The following is an 18,101-nucleotide window of genomic DNA, read 5'->3' on the forward strand; positions in this document are numbered from 1 at the left end:
GCTCGAGTTAGAATATCAAAAACCTGAAAAAAAAACCCGAGCCCGTGTGTATATATGTACGTATATCTTTCAATCATTATATTTTTGTTAAAAATAAGGTCGAGAATCTCTATTTTAGAGAGAATAATGTAATCAACAAGGTTAGTTTCCTTTTCAAACAATCAAATCTCTTTGATTTCATTAGAAGATTTCAATTTTAGTGTTTTTTTATCTCATAATTCCAAAAAAAAATCTGAGAAGTTTAACCAACCGACCCAACCCAAATTGGTCGGGCTAGGACCTGGGCTGAAAATTTAAAGACCGACTAGGACTTGGTCTCGGGCACAAGTTGAAACATTTGAAACTCGAATTGGACTCGGGTTATGCCTCAACCCAACCCAACCCGCCCAAGTTCCACCCCTAATTCTAGACCGGGCTTCAGTTCCTACAAAGCAAGCCCAAGCCCTTTATTCTTTTAAATTCTTTTGGGCAAGCCCGGCCCAGATAATAGGAAACTATGGGCAATGGAGTTGAAACTCGAAAGCCATCTGTCAGTGCAAGCGTCGTCCTTCTCGTAATGCTAATGGCCTTACTTCATTTTGATCCTTGCGATATTACTTGGTGGCTAAACAGACAGAATAGAAGATGGTTCTTGTGCGGATGTGGCCAATGATCAATACCATCACTATAAGGTATAGTATGCATCATAACGTTTTTTTTATTTTCACTTTCTAGCTTCTCATTTTGGGTCTTTTACTCATTTTTTCCCTATTGTTTAGGAAGATGTAGCACTTATGAAGGACATGGGCATGGACACTTACAGATTTTCCATCTCATGGTCAAGAGTTTTGCCTAGTAAGATATCATTTCTTGCTTTCCACAACTGAAGTAGTTGCTAGAATGCTAGTGAATGTTCACGTAGTAGTTATAGTGTATATATATAAAATCTGAACACATATACAGAAGAGTTACTCAACATCTTTCATCATATAGGGACTATATTATTGTTGGAATGGTTGGTTCACGTGATCCTACATTGAAAGACAATGTTTAAAACACCTTCAGTTCTTTTACACTTTTATGTTTTACTGATATCAACTATATTTTAGATGGAAAGTGTAGTGACCCAACAATCTATGATAGCAGAAGGATCAACGGCAGATGAGCATGGTAACAAGACAATAAATGGAGCGGAGGAGTATCGTATCAGGGCTACGGATACCGAAATCTTAGTAAGAGAGTGTGTACGTGGGGCAGGGGATCGATGGATGAATATCATATCGTAGATTAAGGGCTGGATGAGCTTGATGTCAGATAAGCAATGAACACGCATGGTACAGGATAAGTCCGTACGTGGACCCTTAGGTATGCTGCGGAAACCCTACACGTGGCGACAGAGAAAGCGAGAGATACAGGGACAGATGGACGATCCACGATGGAGGAGAAATAAAAGGGGTATAAAAAGAACAATAGAGGAGAGAAAAAGGAGGGGAGGAAATCAGAGAGTAGAGGAAAAACAAAGACTGAGAGAAATAGAGAGAAAAAGGGATACAACATTTGGCATTGTTTATGGGGAACAGATCAAAGCAACTCAAAGATGGCAACAGGAGTGAAGAGAGGGGTGGGTAGACCAAAAAGGACAGTAGTGTAGGAGCCGGTGGCGGAGGTGGTGAGTGATGAAGAGGGGGATCGAGCAGAGGAGACATCAGCGGAGTCAGCAGCAGAAGAGACACGATTTATGCAAGAAGAGATTATGAGGTTGAGAGAGGAGAACGACACATTTAAAAGAGAAAAAGAAATGGCGGAGGAAGAAGCAGGAGATCGAGGAAGTAAGTGAGGAATCTGACAATGAGGAAGGTGTGCCGGACCTCGTTGAAAATCCGGTGACCGGCTTGATGATGGAGCAAGTTCAAGAGATGATAAACAATGATCGGGAGACAAATCTTTAGCAGGCAAAAATTGAAGGGGGAGCGGCTAGCCAGGTGGTGGCTGATCTGAACTGTAATCCGTTAGCGGACGCCATATGGGCTCAGAGGTTCCGAAGCGTTTCAATCAGCCCCAGTTCGAAAGATACAATGGTAAAGGAGACCCTGCGGATCACATTCACCATTTCCGACAGCAAATGCTGCTTTGGCAAGAGGCTCGGTACGCGCGATGGGCTGCAGTGTATGATGTTCCCGGCTAGTCTTAAAGGGGGGGGGGAGGGCGTCGGACTGGTACTACAGATAGCATAAATAATTTTCAGGAGTTGGAACAGGCATTCATAAACCATTTCATACATCAGAAAAGACAAGTGGTGGACATCGCGGCTTTATTGAATGTTAGGCAAAGATCCACAGAGTCAGTTAGGGCACTACAAAAAAAAAAAAAAATGCTTCTTGCCGTGAGTCTTTTGTCACGGCCATCAATTGTTGAGGCTAAAAGAACCTTTTGTGGCAGCCATCTTTGGTTGAGGCAAAATATGGTGTTTGGCCACGGCTATAGGCTTCCCGCAGCTACAAGTTCACTTCTAGCCTCGGAAGGAAATTGGGCGCAGCAAAATGTATTTTTTTAATTGGTTATAATATATGAATAAATTTATAAATGAATCTAAAATGAAAAAAAAGACCCGCGGCTTTATTCCGTTATCCCACCCATGTTTTCGTTGTCTCACCGTTCATTATCGAACAAAAAAATTGAAAAATAAAATAGATTGCGTTTTCATTCTCGCCGCCCAAGTTTTTAAGGGTTTTATCTCTCTCTCACCAATATCAAAGAGAACATGGGCGGCTAAAGTAAAACCCAATTTCTACCATTTCTCTTTCTAATTGACCATATCTAGTTAAACCCATTTTCCACCTTACTGAAATCTCCATCCAAAAAAAGTAAATTTTTTTCGTAAGATACTCTTTTTAAATCTTCTTCTTCTTCATTAAATTTCGATGAAGTACAAGAACATGATAGTGTTCAGAGTTTTGAGTTGGAAGAAGATTTATCTTTCTGGAAAGATCATAATGTGCAGGTATATACTTCATTTATTAGGGTTTACTTTATTTGTTGGTTAATGTATATAATGTTGGTGTGCAAGCTTAGAGTTACTATCCTGTAATGTTGTTTAGTGATAAATTTGTCATTTTTTTATTGATATTATGTACAGGTTATCATTAGAATACATCCTCTAAGCAATTACGAAATATCAATACAAGACAACAGTAAATGTGTTAGACAGGATAGTAGTCAAACAATTACTTGGAGTGGGCCTCCCGAGTCTCGTTTTACATTCGATCATGTGGCTGATGAGAATGTTACACAGGTTAAGTCTGTTATTCACTTATATGCATTTTGATATTGTAAGTGGTTATGTAGCCTTAGTACTAAAGTAATGTTTGTAACAAGAAAGCCTATTCAAAGTTGTAGGATTGCCTATGGTAGAGAATTGAATGGGTGGCTATAACAGTTGCATGGTTGCCTATGGACAAGTTACTTTCCACATTACCTTTTGTCATTGCATTGTTCTTGAAGGACACTGGCTGCTTCCCTTTCCTTGGGTAACTTTTTTTCATTTTGAAACTAGTACATATTATTTACTAAAGCTTGCTTTTTGCAGACTGGTAGTGGAAAGACCCACACAATGTTGGGAGACATTGAGGGAGGCACTCGAAGATATAGTGTTAATTGTGGGATGACTCCTAGAGTTTTTGAGCATTTGTTTTCAAGAATACAAAAGGTAGGTTTTTTTAACATAAGCTTCGTATCTGTCTTGGTCATCTAGTTATGCATGCTAGGTTAACATTGTTTGCCTCATGCTGTTATTTATTTATTTATTGAAGAAACTTGTTTTTAATGAACACTATGCTTGAATTGTGTGTCTCAGGAGAAAGAGTCTCGTAGAGATGAAAAGCTGAAATACACATGTAAATTTAAGGTAACTGTTATGACCCTGAATTTACCTATAGCTAATTTGTTAGTTACTTATAGGGCTTGGTTTAATTTAATATTTTGCAAGTCTTATGGACAGTCTATCCCCCACATTTGTAGAAAAAATCAGTTCCACACCAAAAAGTAAATGATCGAACATCAACGCAGTTATATAATTGAGGGCTAAACATCAACGCAATTAGACTATGTAGTATTGCTTTGAGGTTTTTGACTTCATTGTTATGATTTTAGTAACTTGATAATCAACTAAAGTGGATAAAGAAGTTATAGGTTGTAAGATGATCCCATTTAACTGTTTAAAGAAGCTCACTTACATTAAGTATGGCCTAGCTTGTAACCAGTTTTAGAGTTAAGTATGGCTATATTGAATGACTTGAGTTTTGTTGAAACGATGGTTTTTAGTCGGTATTTTAGCTCTAAAATTGAGAGCTGCGAATGCAATGTTTGAGCTGATTGCAACTCATGTTTTTTATTATTTATAATTTGCTACTACATGTGAGTTATATCTTGTCGTTTATGGTTGGTTCAACTATTTGTTAATTTAAACAAATGAATGATGTTAATTTAGCAGAAATGTTTCCAAGTAGATTTATTTGCTTGAGATTAGCTTAGCATGTGCGCCAGTGCCTACTTAGTTTAATTTACATTATATTATGTGACTTTGGTTTTAGATTAGGATATGTTCTTAAGTAGGTTCTAAGTGTCACTTGGGGAGAGTAAGAGGTAAGAGGTACATACACCTCGTGTTTGTGCATTCAAAAAGGGATTATTGGTTCTCTTTTAATCTTATCTGCGGGGATCGAAAAAAAGGGAGACCAGGAAAGGTATTCGGCTCATGGAGAGAGTGCAACCTTACAATTGGAAGCACTATGAATAAGAGGAGGGAGGAACCCAACACCAGCTTGATAAAAAAGCAAGGATAATATACACTTAATTAGAGGTTTTTAGATAATTAAGGAGGGGAGAAAAGGACGTCCAGAATACACAGTTCACTTTAACTAGATGTCTTTTTCACCTATTGGGAATGCTACTGGGTGTGGAAAAGGTGGAGTTTACATTTGCTGCCCCTCTTCAATCAACTATAGTTCCTTGGTTGTTGACACATGAATGGAAAGGGAAATGACTCCTTTCTTCTCCTAGACCATAGTTGATTCATGAACTATTTTTGGGCTTAATTATCATAGAGTTTGATTGACAACGAAGTTTTAGTTAAAACATGAAAAAGTTAGTTTTTGGAATGTATGTAGTTTCCAACGAATCAAACCATGTTGGATTTGGATATTTGAGTTGAGAGTTAACTATTTTGAAAGGTGGGCTATTCACACTCAATTGCCCGCGTCATTTGCACATATTAATTGAAATCTAATCACCAACGTGAACTGGTTTGATATTTTCTTGCTTTCCTTGTTTTGTTTAGATGTTCAAGGGTCAGGTAATTAGTTACTTTAATATATCCATTGTCTTGTTTACTACTTGCATTAGAAGGTTGAACAGTGTGGTAGTTTGCATTGGGCAGTGCACTGGACTGGTTTTGAGCTAACTTTTGACATAGCTACTGTCCAAATTAGGTTCAGCTACCTACATTAAAAAGATAGTATTTTATGTCAGTTTTATAATGAATCTAGTTTCGTTGCATTTGGATATCGAAGTCGAAAGTTGTACTTAGTCGAAGATAGACTAGTTTAACTGAATTTTCTACTGGTTTTGCTTTAATTGATGAGTGTGAATTAAGCTGTATCATGTAAATGTCCTAGTACTATATACTACGTGCCTTAAATTATTTTTGTATCATCTCTACTAACGTCATAACATTTTAGAGTACATTCCATCAAAGGAAACCAACATGTTAAGTTTTCAGAGAGAATGATAGAGAGAACTAAAGAGATCGGTTTCGAGACGCTACATTATTTAAATGTAAATTTTAGAACTCATGCATTAAAATTTTATATTTAAACAATTTCAGTCAAAGTATGAGATAACAAATATGAGGATTGAGCCAACAATGTTTTAGTGTTCATATCCGTATGCTAGTTACCAAGGATATAGTAGGCGTGGTTCTTATTGTTGTGTGCACAGCCATATGCCGTCTTATTTTATAATTCTTCAATCTTAATTATTTTGGCCTATTACTATTGGATCTTGGTACTTAGTCTCTTCTCAGGTTGGTTCATTCAATCTCGTATAACAGTTGGATTTTGGTTGTATTTCTCAGGTTTGGCATCAATATCGACATTAACAAAGTAATGGGATTTTGGCTGTATTTTATATCTTCTCCGATTGGTTCAATAAATGTTTCTTTCTATGCACTTTTATTCAAGATTCTACATTTTTTTAGCTGAATGCAATCTTCTAATCCTTAGTTGAATGCCATCTTGTAAATTTTGGTTAGACATTTTCTAATTCTGACCATATCATGTTGGATATAGGTGCACTTGTTTTCTAGTACTCTTGTCCAAGTTTAGTAACATATTATTTATTTTTTCTTTTTTTTTTCTACGCCATACAAAAGTGTTGGGGAATGCTTAAGCATAACAATCAAGGAAGAAGGGTTTGGGTCATTGTGGAGAGGAAACATTGCAAATGTGATTCATTACTTCCCTATTCAGGTGACATTTTTTTTCTTATCAGATTTTACGTAGCGTACATTAACAAAATTATTTTATATCTTGGGTGCTACGTACTAACATAGTTTATGTAATTTGTACTAGGCCTTGAACTTTGCATTTAAGGATTACTTCAAAAGGCTCTTTAACTTCAAGAAAAGACCGAGATGGCTACTGGAAACGATTTTCTTATTTCATAGTACATTTTTCTTTTCTTTGTACCAATTTATTATTTGTTGATCAAATAACATTTTGTATTTGGCGAAACCATATTCAATTAAATAGAAAAATGTGGGATTTCATTGTTATTGTTGGAATTATTTTGACGCACCTTATACTTGCTTGTTTTTTGTTGGTTTATGCTCCCCACCAACCCAAAAAAAAAAATTAAAAACAAAAAAAATAATAATTAGGGAAAAAAAACACTTTTAGCAGCGGCCAAGTTGTGGCAAAAAGTTTACTTGATTTGAATGCTTTAATAGCCTTTTGCAACGGGACCGTGGCAAAAGGTTTTCCCTCCAATAAAAATAACAATACTGCATTAAATAGAAAATACATTTTGTAGCGAATGCTTCCGCGGCAAGAAGTTAAAGAAGTTAAACATTTAGTCGCGGCAAGTTTTCCCGCCGCAAAAGGTCACTTTAGTCGCCGCAAAAGTCTATTTTTGGTAGTGGGGACTATCCGCGTGTTCAATAGCATGGATAAGAGGGACCGCCGCAAAAGTAATAGCATTTGAAAGAGGGCGTAATCATTTGAAAGAGTGCATCGAGTGCATCCGTCCGTGGCAAAGAATGAAATCGCGACCTTGCACGAGCTATATCCTCGGGTGGATAAGTACATAAGTTATGAGGACACCATGCAGAAAGATTCCAGAAGGTCAGGGAAGGCAGTGTTATCTTTAGAAAAAGGCGGGGAACACCATAGAACGGAGACGTCCGAGAAAGGGAGTGGTGGGTATCGTGGATACTCCTCATGGCCTGAAAGAAGCCGGGAAGAGAATAGGGAGAGAAAGCCATACCGCAAGATGGAGCAAACGCCACTGAATAGGCCGTTGAGTGAGATCTTGCCTTTGAATTGACTAAGAATATTTAGGGATATGAAGGACCGTGGAACACGCCGATAGAGATACCGAACAAATCATGAAGCTGGGATTTGCGGCATCTAATAATGAATCGGAGTATGAGGCGGTGATAGTGGGTTTGAGAATGGTTGAAGATTTGGGGGTAAATGAGCTGACGGTATATTTAGACTCAAACTTAGTGGTGTGTCAAGCAAATGGAGGGTTCGCTGCACGGTGCCCACGAATATATGGCGAGGTATTTGAAGGTGTTACACAAAAGGTCCGCTAAGTTTACGAAGATCAAGTTCGTACACTTGGGTCATGGTGAAAATAGACATGCTGACGCCCTGGCCTACGTAGCCGCGACAATACCTGGATTTGAGGAAATAACGATAAAAGTAGGGAGGTTAGAGAAACCGAGCACGGAGGAGGCGACAGAGGTACGCTAGACTGTGGAAAAAGAAAGGGGTTGGATGCATCTTATTAAGTACTTTTTGTCTGGGAAAGAGGTGACCGATAAAAAAAAGAGAAGAAGGTTGGAACAAACTTCTCAGAGATAGATTCTGCTAGGGGGAGAGTTGTATCGAAAGAACTTCAATGGGCCGTTGTTGAAATGTCTCGGGCCAAGGTTGGCACTGGAGGTGCTAGCAGAACTGCATGAGGGAGATTGTGGGAGCCATTTAGCGGGAAGAACCACGTCACATTGGCTGTTAACAGAGAGTTAATTTTGACCCCATATGAAGAGAGACACGGTGGAATTTGCTAAGAAATGTGGCAAATTTCAGAGATTCTCTCAACTGATCTTCGCACCCGCTAAACTACTGCATAATGTATCTAGTATATAGCCGTTCGCCATGTGGGCGATGGATATAGTAGGTCCGCTGCCCATGGCGAGCGGCAAGAGGAGATTCATACTACCGATTATTTCACCAAGTGGATAGAGGTTGTGCCCTTGCAGCAGGTGAATGAGGCACAGGTGATTAAGTTCTTATAGGAAAACATCATATGTAGATATGGACTGCCGTATGCCGCGGACAATGGAACTCAACTCACAGGAGCAAAGGTGCAGGAGTTCTTGCAAGCATACAAGGTGAAACTCCTGAGGGCAATGGACAGGCTGAATCTTCTAATAAAACCATAATGAACAACCTCAAGAGGAAGTTGGAGGATAAGAAGGGGGCGTGGGCCGACAAATTGAATCATGTCCTCTGGGCTTACCGAACCATGCCTCGGATGACCACCAGAGAGACTCCTTTCTCCCTAGCTTACGGCGTTGAGGTCGTGATCCCGTTGGAGATGGTGGCATCTACAACACGAACAAAGGCTGTGGAGGAAGGTTTGAACTGGGGCATACTGGCAAGGGATTTGAATTTAGCAGAAGAAAGAAGGGACTCCGCCCGTATCAGGTTGGAGGAGTACCACAAACACCTGCAGAGACAGTATAACAAGAGAGTCAAACGGCGACAATTCCAAATAGGAGATTCCGTACTCCACCAAGTGACCCCTAGTACCAAGAGGGAGAACGACAGAAAGCTGGGTCCAAACTGGGAGGGGCCCTACATAGTGATGGACATAGGAGGGGCTGACACTTACAAGCTACAAACAGTGGGGGGAAAATTAATAAATAAGCCATGGAATGTGAGAATGTTAAAAAATATATACACTTGAATGTAATAGAGATCCAGAGCAAGAGATTGGAGTTGTTTGTAAATATATAATACAACGACACTTTTGATAAGGGAATATCACCTATAATGAAAGGTTTCCAAATCAAACTTGAGACAGCGGGGGGATGAGCCTTTCGCGGGCAAGAGGTTCGAATCAAACTTGTGGCAGGATGAGTTGCCCCAACAGACTTCATGGCTTAATAAAGCCCACGGAGTGGGATGAGCCCTTCTCGGACGAGAGGTCCAAATCACATGTGGGGGAAAAGAGAAAAGAGAGGTGTCCCCAACAGGTTGCACAACCAATCAAAGAGAGAGACGACGGAGGGGACAAGCCCTTCGCTGATGTAAGGTCTAAATCGAACTTGGGGCAAAATGAGTTGCCCCAACAGACTTCTTGGCCTAATAGAGCCCGCGAAAACAAATCTCTCTTTATATGAAAAGGAAAAAGAAAATAATCCAAAAGATTGCCCTTAGGCCTTACCCTAATTTTGCATACGCGAATTCGAGTGTTTGGTCATGGCACCAATAAAGCGTAGAAACTTTCTCAAACTTTATATGATAGCCGTAATTATCGTGCACTATCACTTATTTTTTCCACCTTTTTCCTCATTTCTCAATTAAAATATATTTTCTTGGTACTTATTATTATTTGTAGTTTTATTGCAGCTTTCATTATCTGTTTTATTGCAAATTTTTTATTATTATTATTATTATTATTATTATTATTATTAAATTTTCTAAAAAATATCTCGTAGCCATTTTTTTTTTCTAAGAACACACACATGATACCATCTAAAACTTGATTTTTAGTGAGTCCAGAAAATGACAATGTGTTAAAAGTGTTTCTCATATATTTCATGATTGTACATTTTTCACTCCATTTCTACTTGTGTGGGGTATTTTGTGAAAAATTTTATTAAGTCTCTATAGAAGCATACATAATATAAGTAGACAGCTTAATTACTTCTGATACTTATTTCAAATATTATAATCATTAGGAGTGACTTTGGATCAGATCGGATAAAGGGCTTTCGAAAAAAAAATCAATTTTTTTCGGATGACAATATCCTTTCCAAATCTGATCAAATTATTTTTTTGAATGACAATTTTTTTTCCGAATTCGGAAAGTTCGAAAAATCGAATTTTTTTTGAAAATTTCAGAATCCGCAAAATATGGAAGTAAATCAGAAATTTGAATTATATAATCGGTTTATCTTAGAATAACCATTTTTTATCCAGTTAATACATTTATTTCAAAATCATTTTGAAATGTATTAATTCTAAAAAACAACTTAGACCTTTTAACTCATTCATTTAGTAAACTTTTTCTTCATGTATGTTAATGTATTAATTTAGTAAATAGGAATATAGGATAAATTGAGACATGTACTAGAATGAAAATATTGATTTCTTGAAGTTGTGAGAGAGACAATGTTTTATTTCTCTAGGATTTTTATTTGGTTTGTAAGCTATATGTAGTTTTAATTTAGTAACTATATGAAGTAGACCGGATATGTTAAAAATTTGGAAATTAATCAGAAATTGGATCAGATCGAATTTTGAAAATATATCCAATTCCAATCTAATTATTTTTCAGAAAAATTGGATATCATAACACAAATATCATTGCCAAATTCGGAAAAATATCGAATTGGAATTTGGAAAAATTGGGTTTTTGGAAAAAAGAGACCCTAATAATTATCGCAAGAACAAGGTACTTGTAACCTGCATGTGCAAAAGTAGTTGTCCTTAAAAAAAAAAATTGTGTGTTTTCACAAATGTAATCATCATTCTAACAAGTCGAGTTTTGCTAAATTGTTTTGCAGGCTACTTCTTCTTGGCTTTCTGTTTACCCAAAAGGGATTAAAGACCTCTTGCTTTACACCACACAAAAATATAGAAATCCCACAATTTACATAACTGAAAAGGGTAGAAAGCTCAATCTTTTATAATCTCAAATTTCATTTGATAATATCCTTTAGAAATGTCCACCAATCAGGCCCGGCCCTGAGCAGGTGCAATGTGGGCGACCGCACAGGGCCCCCAATATACAAGGCCCAAAAAAATAGTATTAGTAGAAAAGGCCTATTTGGCAAATCACAAGCCCAAACCAACCAAAAGCCCAAAAAACCGGAAATTTCACAAATCACAATAAACAACGGAAATATCCCCTCATATTCTCTTTGACTCTTTTCTCATTAATTATTTTCGTAAAAATAGGAAATAAGATATATAATAAATGAGCATTATTATCGAAAAAAGAGATCTTCTCAATGAAAAGAAAAACCGAGATCTTCTCAATGACTAGATACCTCATTAATTATTTGCCTCAATTACTCAAATAAAAAAAAAAAAACCATCATTCACCATTTCACTTTTTGATCATCTAGTGTCCTCTAATCCTCTCATTCTCAAAATTTCTTTTTACAATTGTGGATTTGTATTAGTTTTCACTTTGATTATTCACCTAACTTTTGATTCTTCTTCAAGTAAGTTAGAAATTAAAATCAATTTTCCCTTTCTTAAATATTGTGTTGATCAATGATCCATTTTGTGTTGATGGAAGAGTACTGGAAGAGGGTCACATTTTGCTGTTTGCACAGGGCCATTGAAAACTCAGGGACGGCCTTGCCACCAATTAGCTATTTACATAATAAAACACGAAGTTGTTGAGTTTTTTCTTGCAGGTGTAGATGAGGTCAATAATACTACATTATCTCTTGAAGAAGCATTGATGGACAATATGAGGATAAACTACTACAGTAGCCATTTAAAATTTCTACTCGGAACCATCAAATGAGTTATATATCTATTGCCAAAAATTTAAAGATTTCTGGAGAGAACCGGATGGCCTTACTTATAGGATGTAAACAGAGTCCCCTTTTTCATTGCTTTTATAATTACATAAGTAACTTTTGAGCTAGGCTGTTTCAAAAATGAAATATATTTTCTACAATAGGGTTTTAGGTTGCAACTCGAGCCCCAAGTATCTTTAACGTGGCCTCAAGTCTTTTAATAAGTTAATTTTGTAGAATTTAACACCTAATTAAAGAGACAAAACACAAAGATTTATAGTGATTCGGTGCTAATGCGGCAACCTACGTCCACGGGAGAAGAAATATTTTATATTGCTTGATTGATATAGGTTTTGTGTTACAAAGGTGTCTATATAGCACAACATGAGTGCATATTCATATCTATAGTTTCTAAAAGGATTGGAGACTTTCCTTTATAGAAAACATACGAATCTGTCAAACTTCTGTCAAAACCGACTAGGGCGCGACCTGCGCTCACATTAGTCTTGCTCGAGGCACGACCCGCGCTTTTGCCTTGACGAACCTCTAGGGGATTGAGTGCGCCCCGCCCTCGACTTTGTCTGTCCAAGGGCGCGACTCACGCTCTTGTCTTTCTTCTCCCACAGTCCCCCTCAAGTTGGTGTGAAGATATCCAACAAACCCAACTTGGAGAGAATATCATGGAACTTGGAAGCTGGAAGTCCCTTGGTAAAAATGTTTGCAAGCTGTTAGTCACTTCGAACAAAGGAGGTAGTGACAATGTTAGACTGTACTTTTTCACGCACAAAATGACAGTCAACTTCAATATGCTTAGTTCTCTCATGAAACACCGGATTTGTAGTGATGTGCATAACAGCTTGATTATCACAGTAAAGTGTAGTTGGAAGATGCAACCCAAAACACAAATCCTTCAGAATAGCGCGAAGCCATATGATTTCACTAGTGGCGGAAGCCATAGCCCTGTACTCAGCTTCAGCACTAGAACGAGCCACTGCATTATGTTTTTTGCTCTTCCAAGTGACCAAATTTCCTCCCATAAAGGTACAATAACCGGAAATAGACCTCCGATCAACTGGACATCCTGCCCAATTAGCATCTGTATAAGTAGTAATAGATGTATGCCCATTTTTCCACATCCAAATACCTCTGCCTGGCGACCCTTTCAGATACTGCAGTATTCTAGAAACTACATTCATATGTGGAGTCCTTGGTGCATGCATAAAATGACTAACCAAGCTTACTGCATAAGAAATATCTGGTCGGGTAATAGTTAAATATATTAGTTTACCAACTAATCGCTGATACTGACCAATGTCAGTAAGAAAATCTCCGGTGTTATCCAACTAGGCTCCATTGTCAGTTGGAGAATCAGCTGGTTTTACCCCTAGCTTTCCTGCTTCACTCAAAAGATCTGACACATACTTTCTTTGATTAAGAAATATGCCTCTTTTTTAATAAACAATTTCAATCCCAAGAAAGTACTTCATAATACCCAGATCCTTGATGGAAAATTTCTTGTGTAGTATATCCTTGAGCTTAGAGATTTCGACATGGTCATTACCTGTGATAACAATGTCATTAACATAAATAAGAACAACAACCAAGCCTGACTTGCTAGACTTAATAAATAAGGAAGGATCAGCATCACTCTGCTTATGACCGGTCATGGCTAGAACAGAACTGAGCTTGGCATACCACGCTCGTGGAGATTGTTTAAGTCCATTGATAGCCTTTTTTAACTTGCATACTAATCCAACCTTAGCCTCCTTCAGATGTCCAGGTGGGATGCTCATATACACTTCTTCTTTAAGATCACCGTATAAGAATGCATTTTTAACATCCATCTGAAACAATTTCCAGTCTTGGTTAACAGCTAGAGATACAAGAACTCTAAATGTGTTCATCTTTGCAATTTGTGCAAAAGTCTCCTTGTAGTTCTTACCATATGTTTGGGTGAATCCCCTTGCAACGATTTGAGCTTTAGACCTTTCTAAGGAACCACCACTATTGAACTTGTTTCTAAACACCCAACGACAATCAACTGTTTTCTTTCCTTAAGGCAGCATAACAATCTCCCAAGTTTTATTCTCTTATAGAGCATGAAGTTCTTCTTGCATTGCCTTTCTCCATACTGGACGAGAGTTGGCTTCTCTAAAGTTCTTGGGTTCCTGTACATCATCGACTGTACTCAAGAAAGCATGATGAGATGAAGTGATATTGGCATACGTTATATACTCCTGTAGCGGATATGAAATGTCATGCAAGGAATAAAAATTCCTGTGAATCACTGGAAGATGCAGTTCTTTATCAGATTTATAGTAATCCTTGAGAGTTACTGGAGGTCGTCTCTCTCATTTTGATTGTCGCGACACTGGAGAAGCTGGAGGTGCTGGAGAAGCTGGAGGAGCACTAGAGCGCGCCCGCGCCTCTAGTAGCTCATTTTAGGAGCATGCCCGCGCCTCAATCACTAGAAGATCACGAGCACCAGAGCGCGCACGCACCTCTGTTAGCTCAGTCATAGAGCGCGCCATGCCCTCTCTTCAGTAGAACCCATATCTTCAGTGAGTTCAATAACGTCATCGGCAGGAACTATATCTTCACCAACTGCTCGGATAGGAATTATATCTTCACCAACTGCTGGGATAGGAACTATATCTTCACCAACTGCTGGGAGAGGTGCCAAATCTGCCAAACACTCCCCCTGGGACCGATTCCCAAGCATAGCTGGATTTTGAAAGAAGGCTTCAGATTTCACAAATCGGACATCATGAGAGACAATCAGTTTTCTTGTTGCCGGATTGTAACAAATGTAGCCTTTCTGAGTGGTAGAATAACCAACAAACACATATCGAGTAGCCCGAGCATCGAATTTATCCCGATGGAGAGCTTGCTGATGCACATAACAAACACACCCAAACACTCGCAGATGAGAGAGATCCAGTGGCCTAGATTTGAGCACTTCCAATGGAGATTTAAAACCAAGAACCCGATTGGGAAGTCGATTAATCAAATAAGCAGCAGTTAAGACGCCATGAGACCAGTATTGCTTAGGAACATTCATGCCCAACATAAAAGCACGAGTGGTCTCCAAAATGTGTCTATTTTTTCTTTCAGCCACGCCATTCTACTGAGGTGTGCCAACACAGCTAGTTTGATGAATTATCCCCTGGCTACGAAGGTACTCAGGTAACAAACCTCTGCAAAACTCAGTGCCATTGTCAGATCTAAAAGTCTTGATTTTTCCAGCAAACTGATTAGTAATCATATTATGAAAATGCTTGAAAACATTCACAACCTCAGTCTTTGATTTCAGCAAATATAGCCATGTAGCACGAGATTTATCATCAATAAACAACACAAAATACTTATGGCCATCATAAGAATTAACGGGAGTAAGTCCCCATAAATCAGAGTGAATTAACTCAAACAATTTATTAGACATAGAATCCGAGTTTGGAAACGGTAAACGAGTTTGTTTAGAAAATTGACAGACGTCACAAACATCATCAGAGTTTATAGAAACATGCGGAAACAAATTTGATAGGACATGACTAGATGGGTGCCCAAGTCTTTTATGCAAAATGCGACTCTCAAGCAAACCACTAGCTTGACACACCTTCTTATTCGACTTCAACAAATAGAGTCCATTGGAATAAATTCCTTCATTAATCGTCCTCTTCGACTTTAGATCTTGAAAGACGACAGAATTAGGAGAAAAAATGACATCACAATTTAAAGAATTTGTAAGTTTGTCAACAGATAAAAGTTAGACAGGGAAGGAAGGAACAACTAGGGCATCACTCTTGAGACTTTGATTAAAAAAAAATCCACTTGACCACTACCTAGAATGGGAACAGTTGAGCCATTGGCTATGGAGATATTATATTTTTCGGTTTTGGACACAAAATTATGGACAGAGGCAGGGCAATTAGCCATATGATCAGTAGCCCCCGAATTAATTATCCATGAGTTAATATTTTCTGGCATAGTAAAATAGGCATGTAAATTACCTGACACATGAGTCGAGCCATACTGACCTTTGCTAGATGGCATGGACTTAGTGAGTTGTTGAAGAATTTGACTCAACTGATGACTAATATCTGAGTTGGACATTGATGTCTCGGCTACTGCGGCATGCTCTTTCTTAGACAGTTCCTTTTCCTTTTTAAGATGCGGATATAATTCCCAACAACGGTCCTTGGTGTGCCAGTTCTTTCCACAATGATCACAATGAGACGGTTCCCTTTTTCCCTTACCTTTTTCAAATCCCTGTGACTTCTTTCAAAAGTTGCTTTCTGTAATTAATACAGTAGATTCAGAGATTGAAGGACTTCACCTCGGAATTCATGGTTTTCTTCCTAGTTTCCTCTCTCTGAATAGTAGCACAAACAGTAGCAAGTGATAGAAGAGTGTTTTCCATTAGAATATTGTTTTCTAGATTTTCATATTCTGGTTTAAGACTACGAAAAACTGTGAAGATTTTATCCTCTTCAGCTCGTTTCAAAAGAGTCTTAGCATCTGTGGTGTGTGGACGATAAATGTTTAACTCATCCTACAATTTCTTCAAATTCCCAAGGTGTTCTGTAAAAGTTTTCTCACCTTGTTGCAAAGCACTGATTGCAAGTTGAAGTTCAAACACATGGGCAGAATTGTTCTGGTTGCCGTATAAATCTTCAATTGAATCCCACATCTCCTTTGTAGAATCAGAGAAAGTAAAAAGTAAATGTTCCAGCAATAGTTGACTCCATCGAATTGAGCAACCAGGATCGAACAAGCTGATCATTGGAAACCTAATTCTCATATTCAACATCATTAATGGCAGGACACACCTTTGTACCATTAACAAATCCCAATTTCCTCTTGCCACCAAGAGATAGCGAAATAGCCCTAGAACAAGGTATATAGTTTGTTCCATTCAAAAGAATTGATGACAGCTTCCAATCGGGATTAAAATCAGTCTCTGTTGTAACAGCAGACTTTGGATCTGGTTTTGGATCTATCATAGTGTTTTGTTTATTTAGGTTGGATTAGAGGAGAGATTAAGAGCTCCGCTCTGATACCATGCAGAATTTAACACCTAATTAAAGAGACAAAACACAAAGATTTATAGTGGTTCGGTGCCAATGTGGTAACCTACGTCCACGGGAGAAGAAATGTTTTATATTGCTTGATTGATATAGGTTTTGTGTTACAGAGGTGTTTATATAGCACAACATGAGTGCATATTCGTGTCTATAGTTTCTAAAAGGATTGGAGACTTTCTTTTATAGAAAACATACGAATCTGTCAAACTTCTATCAAAATTGACTAGGGCGCGAGCCACGCTCTTGCCTTGACGAACCTCCAGGCGATTGAACGCACCCCGCTCTCGACTTTGCCTGTCCAAGGGCGCGACCCGCGCTCTTGCCTTTCTTCTCCCATAAATTTTATGTCTGATTAAGAGGTTATGTTCATGACATCGTAACTCACATAGTCTTGTTATCGACTCAACACCCTGTCTATAAATTGGATTTCTGCATTTCTTCAATCTCTTGGACTGACATTATAACTCCACAATGAATAAAATATGTACTCTTTGATATCTATCTTGTAACCAAAATTTCCCCAGTTTAGCCTCATCTCCAGAAAGAGTAAGTAAATAAACATGATATATGAAAATTTGAAAATTCTAGTACATTTCTCGTTCATCATCTTGGAAATTGACTTTGCTAAATTATTATGTTTTACTTTGACTTAATATAGTGATGTAAGAGGATACTTTGCTTGGTCACTTTTGGACAACTTTGAATGGGCATCAGGTTACACGGTTCGATTTAGCATCAACTATGTAGACTACCAAACTTTGAAGAGGTACCCAAAGCACTCATCCATTTGGTTCAAGAAGTTTCTCCACTATAAAGGTGTTATTTGGTTCTACCTTACAAATGTGGTTAGGAGGATAATGGGTTTGGAGATTTGGAAAGACCGAGTTCATTCTGAGCGAACTGCCTACGTATCAAACTCTCATTTCTAGGGGAGAGTTGAATCAGGTCTGACGTAGTTCATGTAGGGGGTATTTATAGTTGTTGAGCATGTAGAT

At 38.1% G+C, this 18,101-nt stretch overlaps 1 protein-coding gene across 1 annotated transcript; it reads left to right on the forward strand.

Moving 5' to 3' along the window:
- The first annotated feature begins 2,325 nt into the window (after window positions 1-2,325).
- Window positions 2,326-6,802, forward strand: LOC147505560 (kinesin-like protein KIN-12E). Its single transcript, XM_086604157.1, has 7 exons — window positions 2,326-2,980; window positions 3,116-3,271; window positions 3,376-3,437; window positions 3,566-3,685; window positions 3,833-3,883; window positions 6,110-6,503; window positions 6,606-6,802. The coding sequence occupies exons 3-6, from the start codon at window positions 3,399-3,401 to the stop codon at window positions 6,131-6,133; spliced, it is 234 nt and encodes a 77-aa protein (XP_086460283.1). The 5' UTR covers window positions 2,326-2,980; window positions 3,116-3,271; window positions 3,376-3,398; the 3' UTR covers window positions 6,134-6,503; window positions 6,606-6,802.
- Window positions 6,803-18,101: the final 11,299 nt, after the last annotated feature.

Source organism: Coptis chinensis, chromosome 4 (assembly GCF_015680905.1).
Source record: "Coptis chinensis isolate HL-2020 chromosome 4, ASM1568090v1, whole genome shotgun sequence".
Classification (NCBI taxonomy): Eukaryota; Viridiplantae; Streptophyta; class Magnoliopsida; order Ranunculales; family Ranunculaceae; genus Coptis; species Coptis chinensis.

Bases quoted from the DNA above. Each gene is read 5' to 3' on its own strand.
- LOC147505560 (XM_086604157.1), top strand. From the start codon at position 3,399: ATGGGTGGCTATAACAGTTGCATGGTTGCCTATGGACAA. The intron at 3,438-3,565 runs GTTACTTTCCAC...TGCTTTTTGCAG, and splicing joins GCATGGTTGCCTATGGACAA to ACTGGTAGTGGAAAGACCCA. The intron at 3,884-6,109 runs GTAACTGTTATG...TGTATTTCTCAG, and splicing joins AATACACATGTAAATTTAAG to GTTTGGCATCAATATCGACA.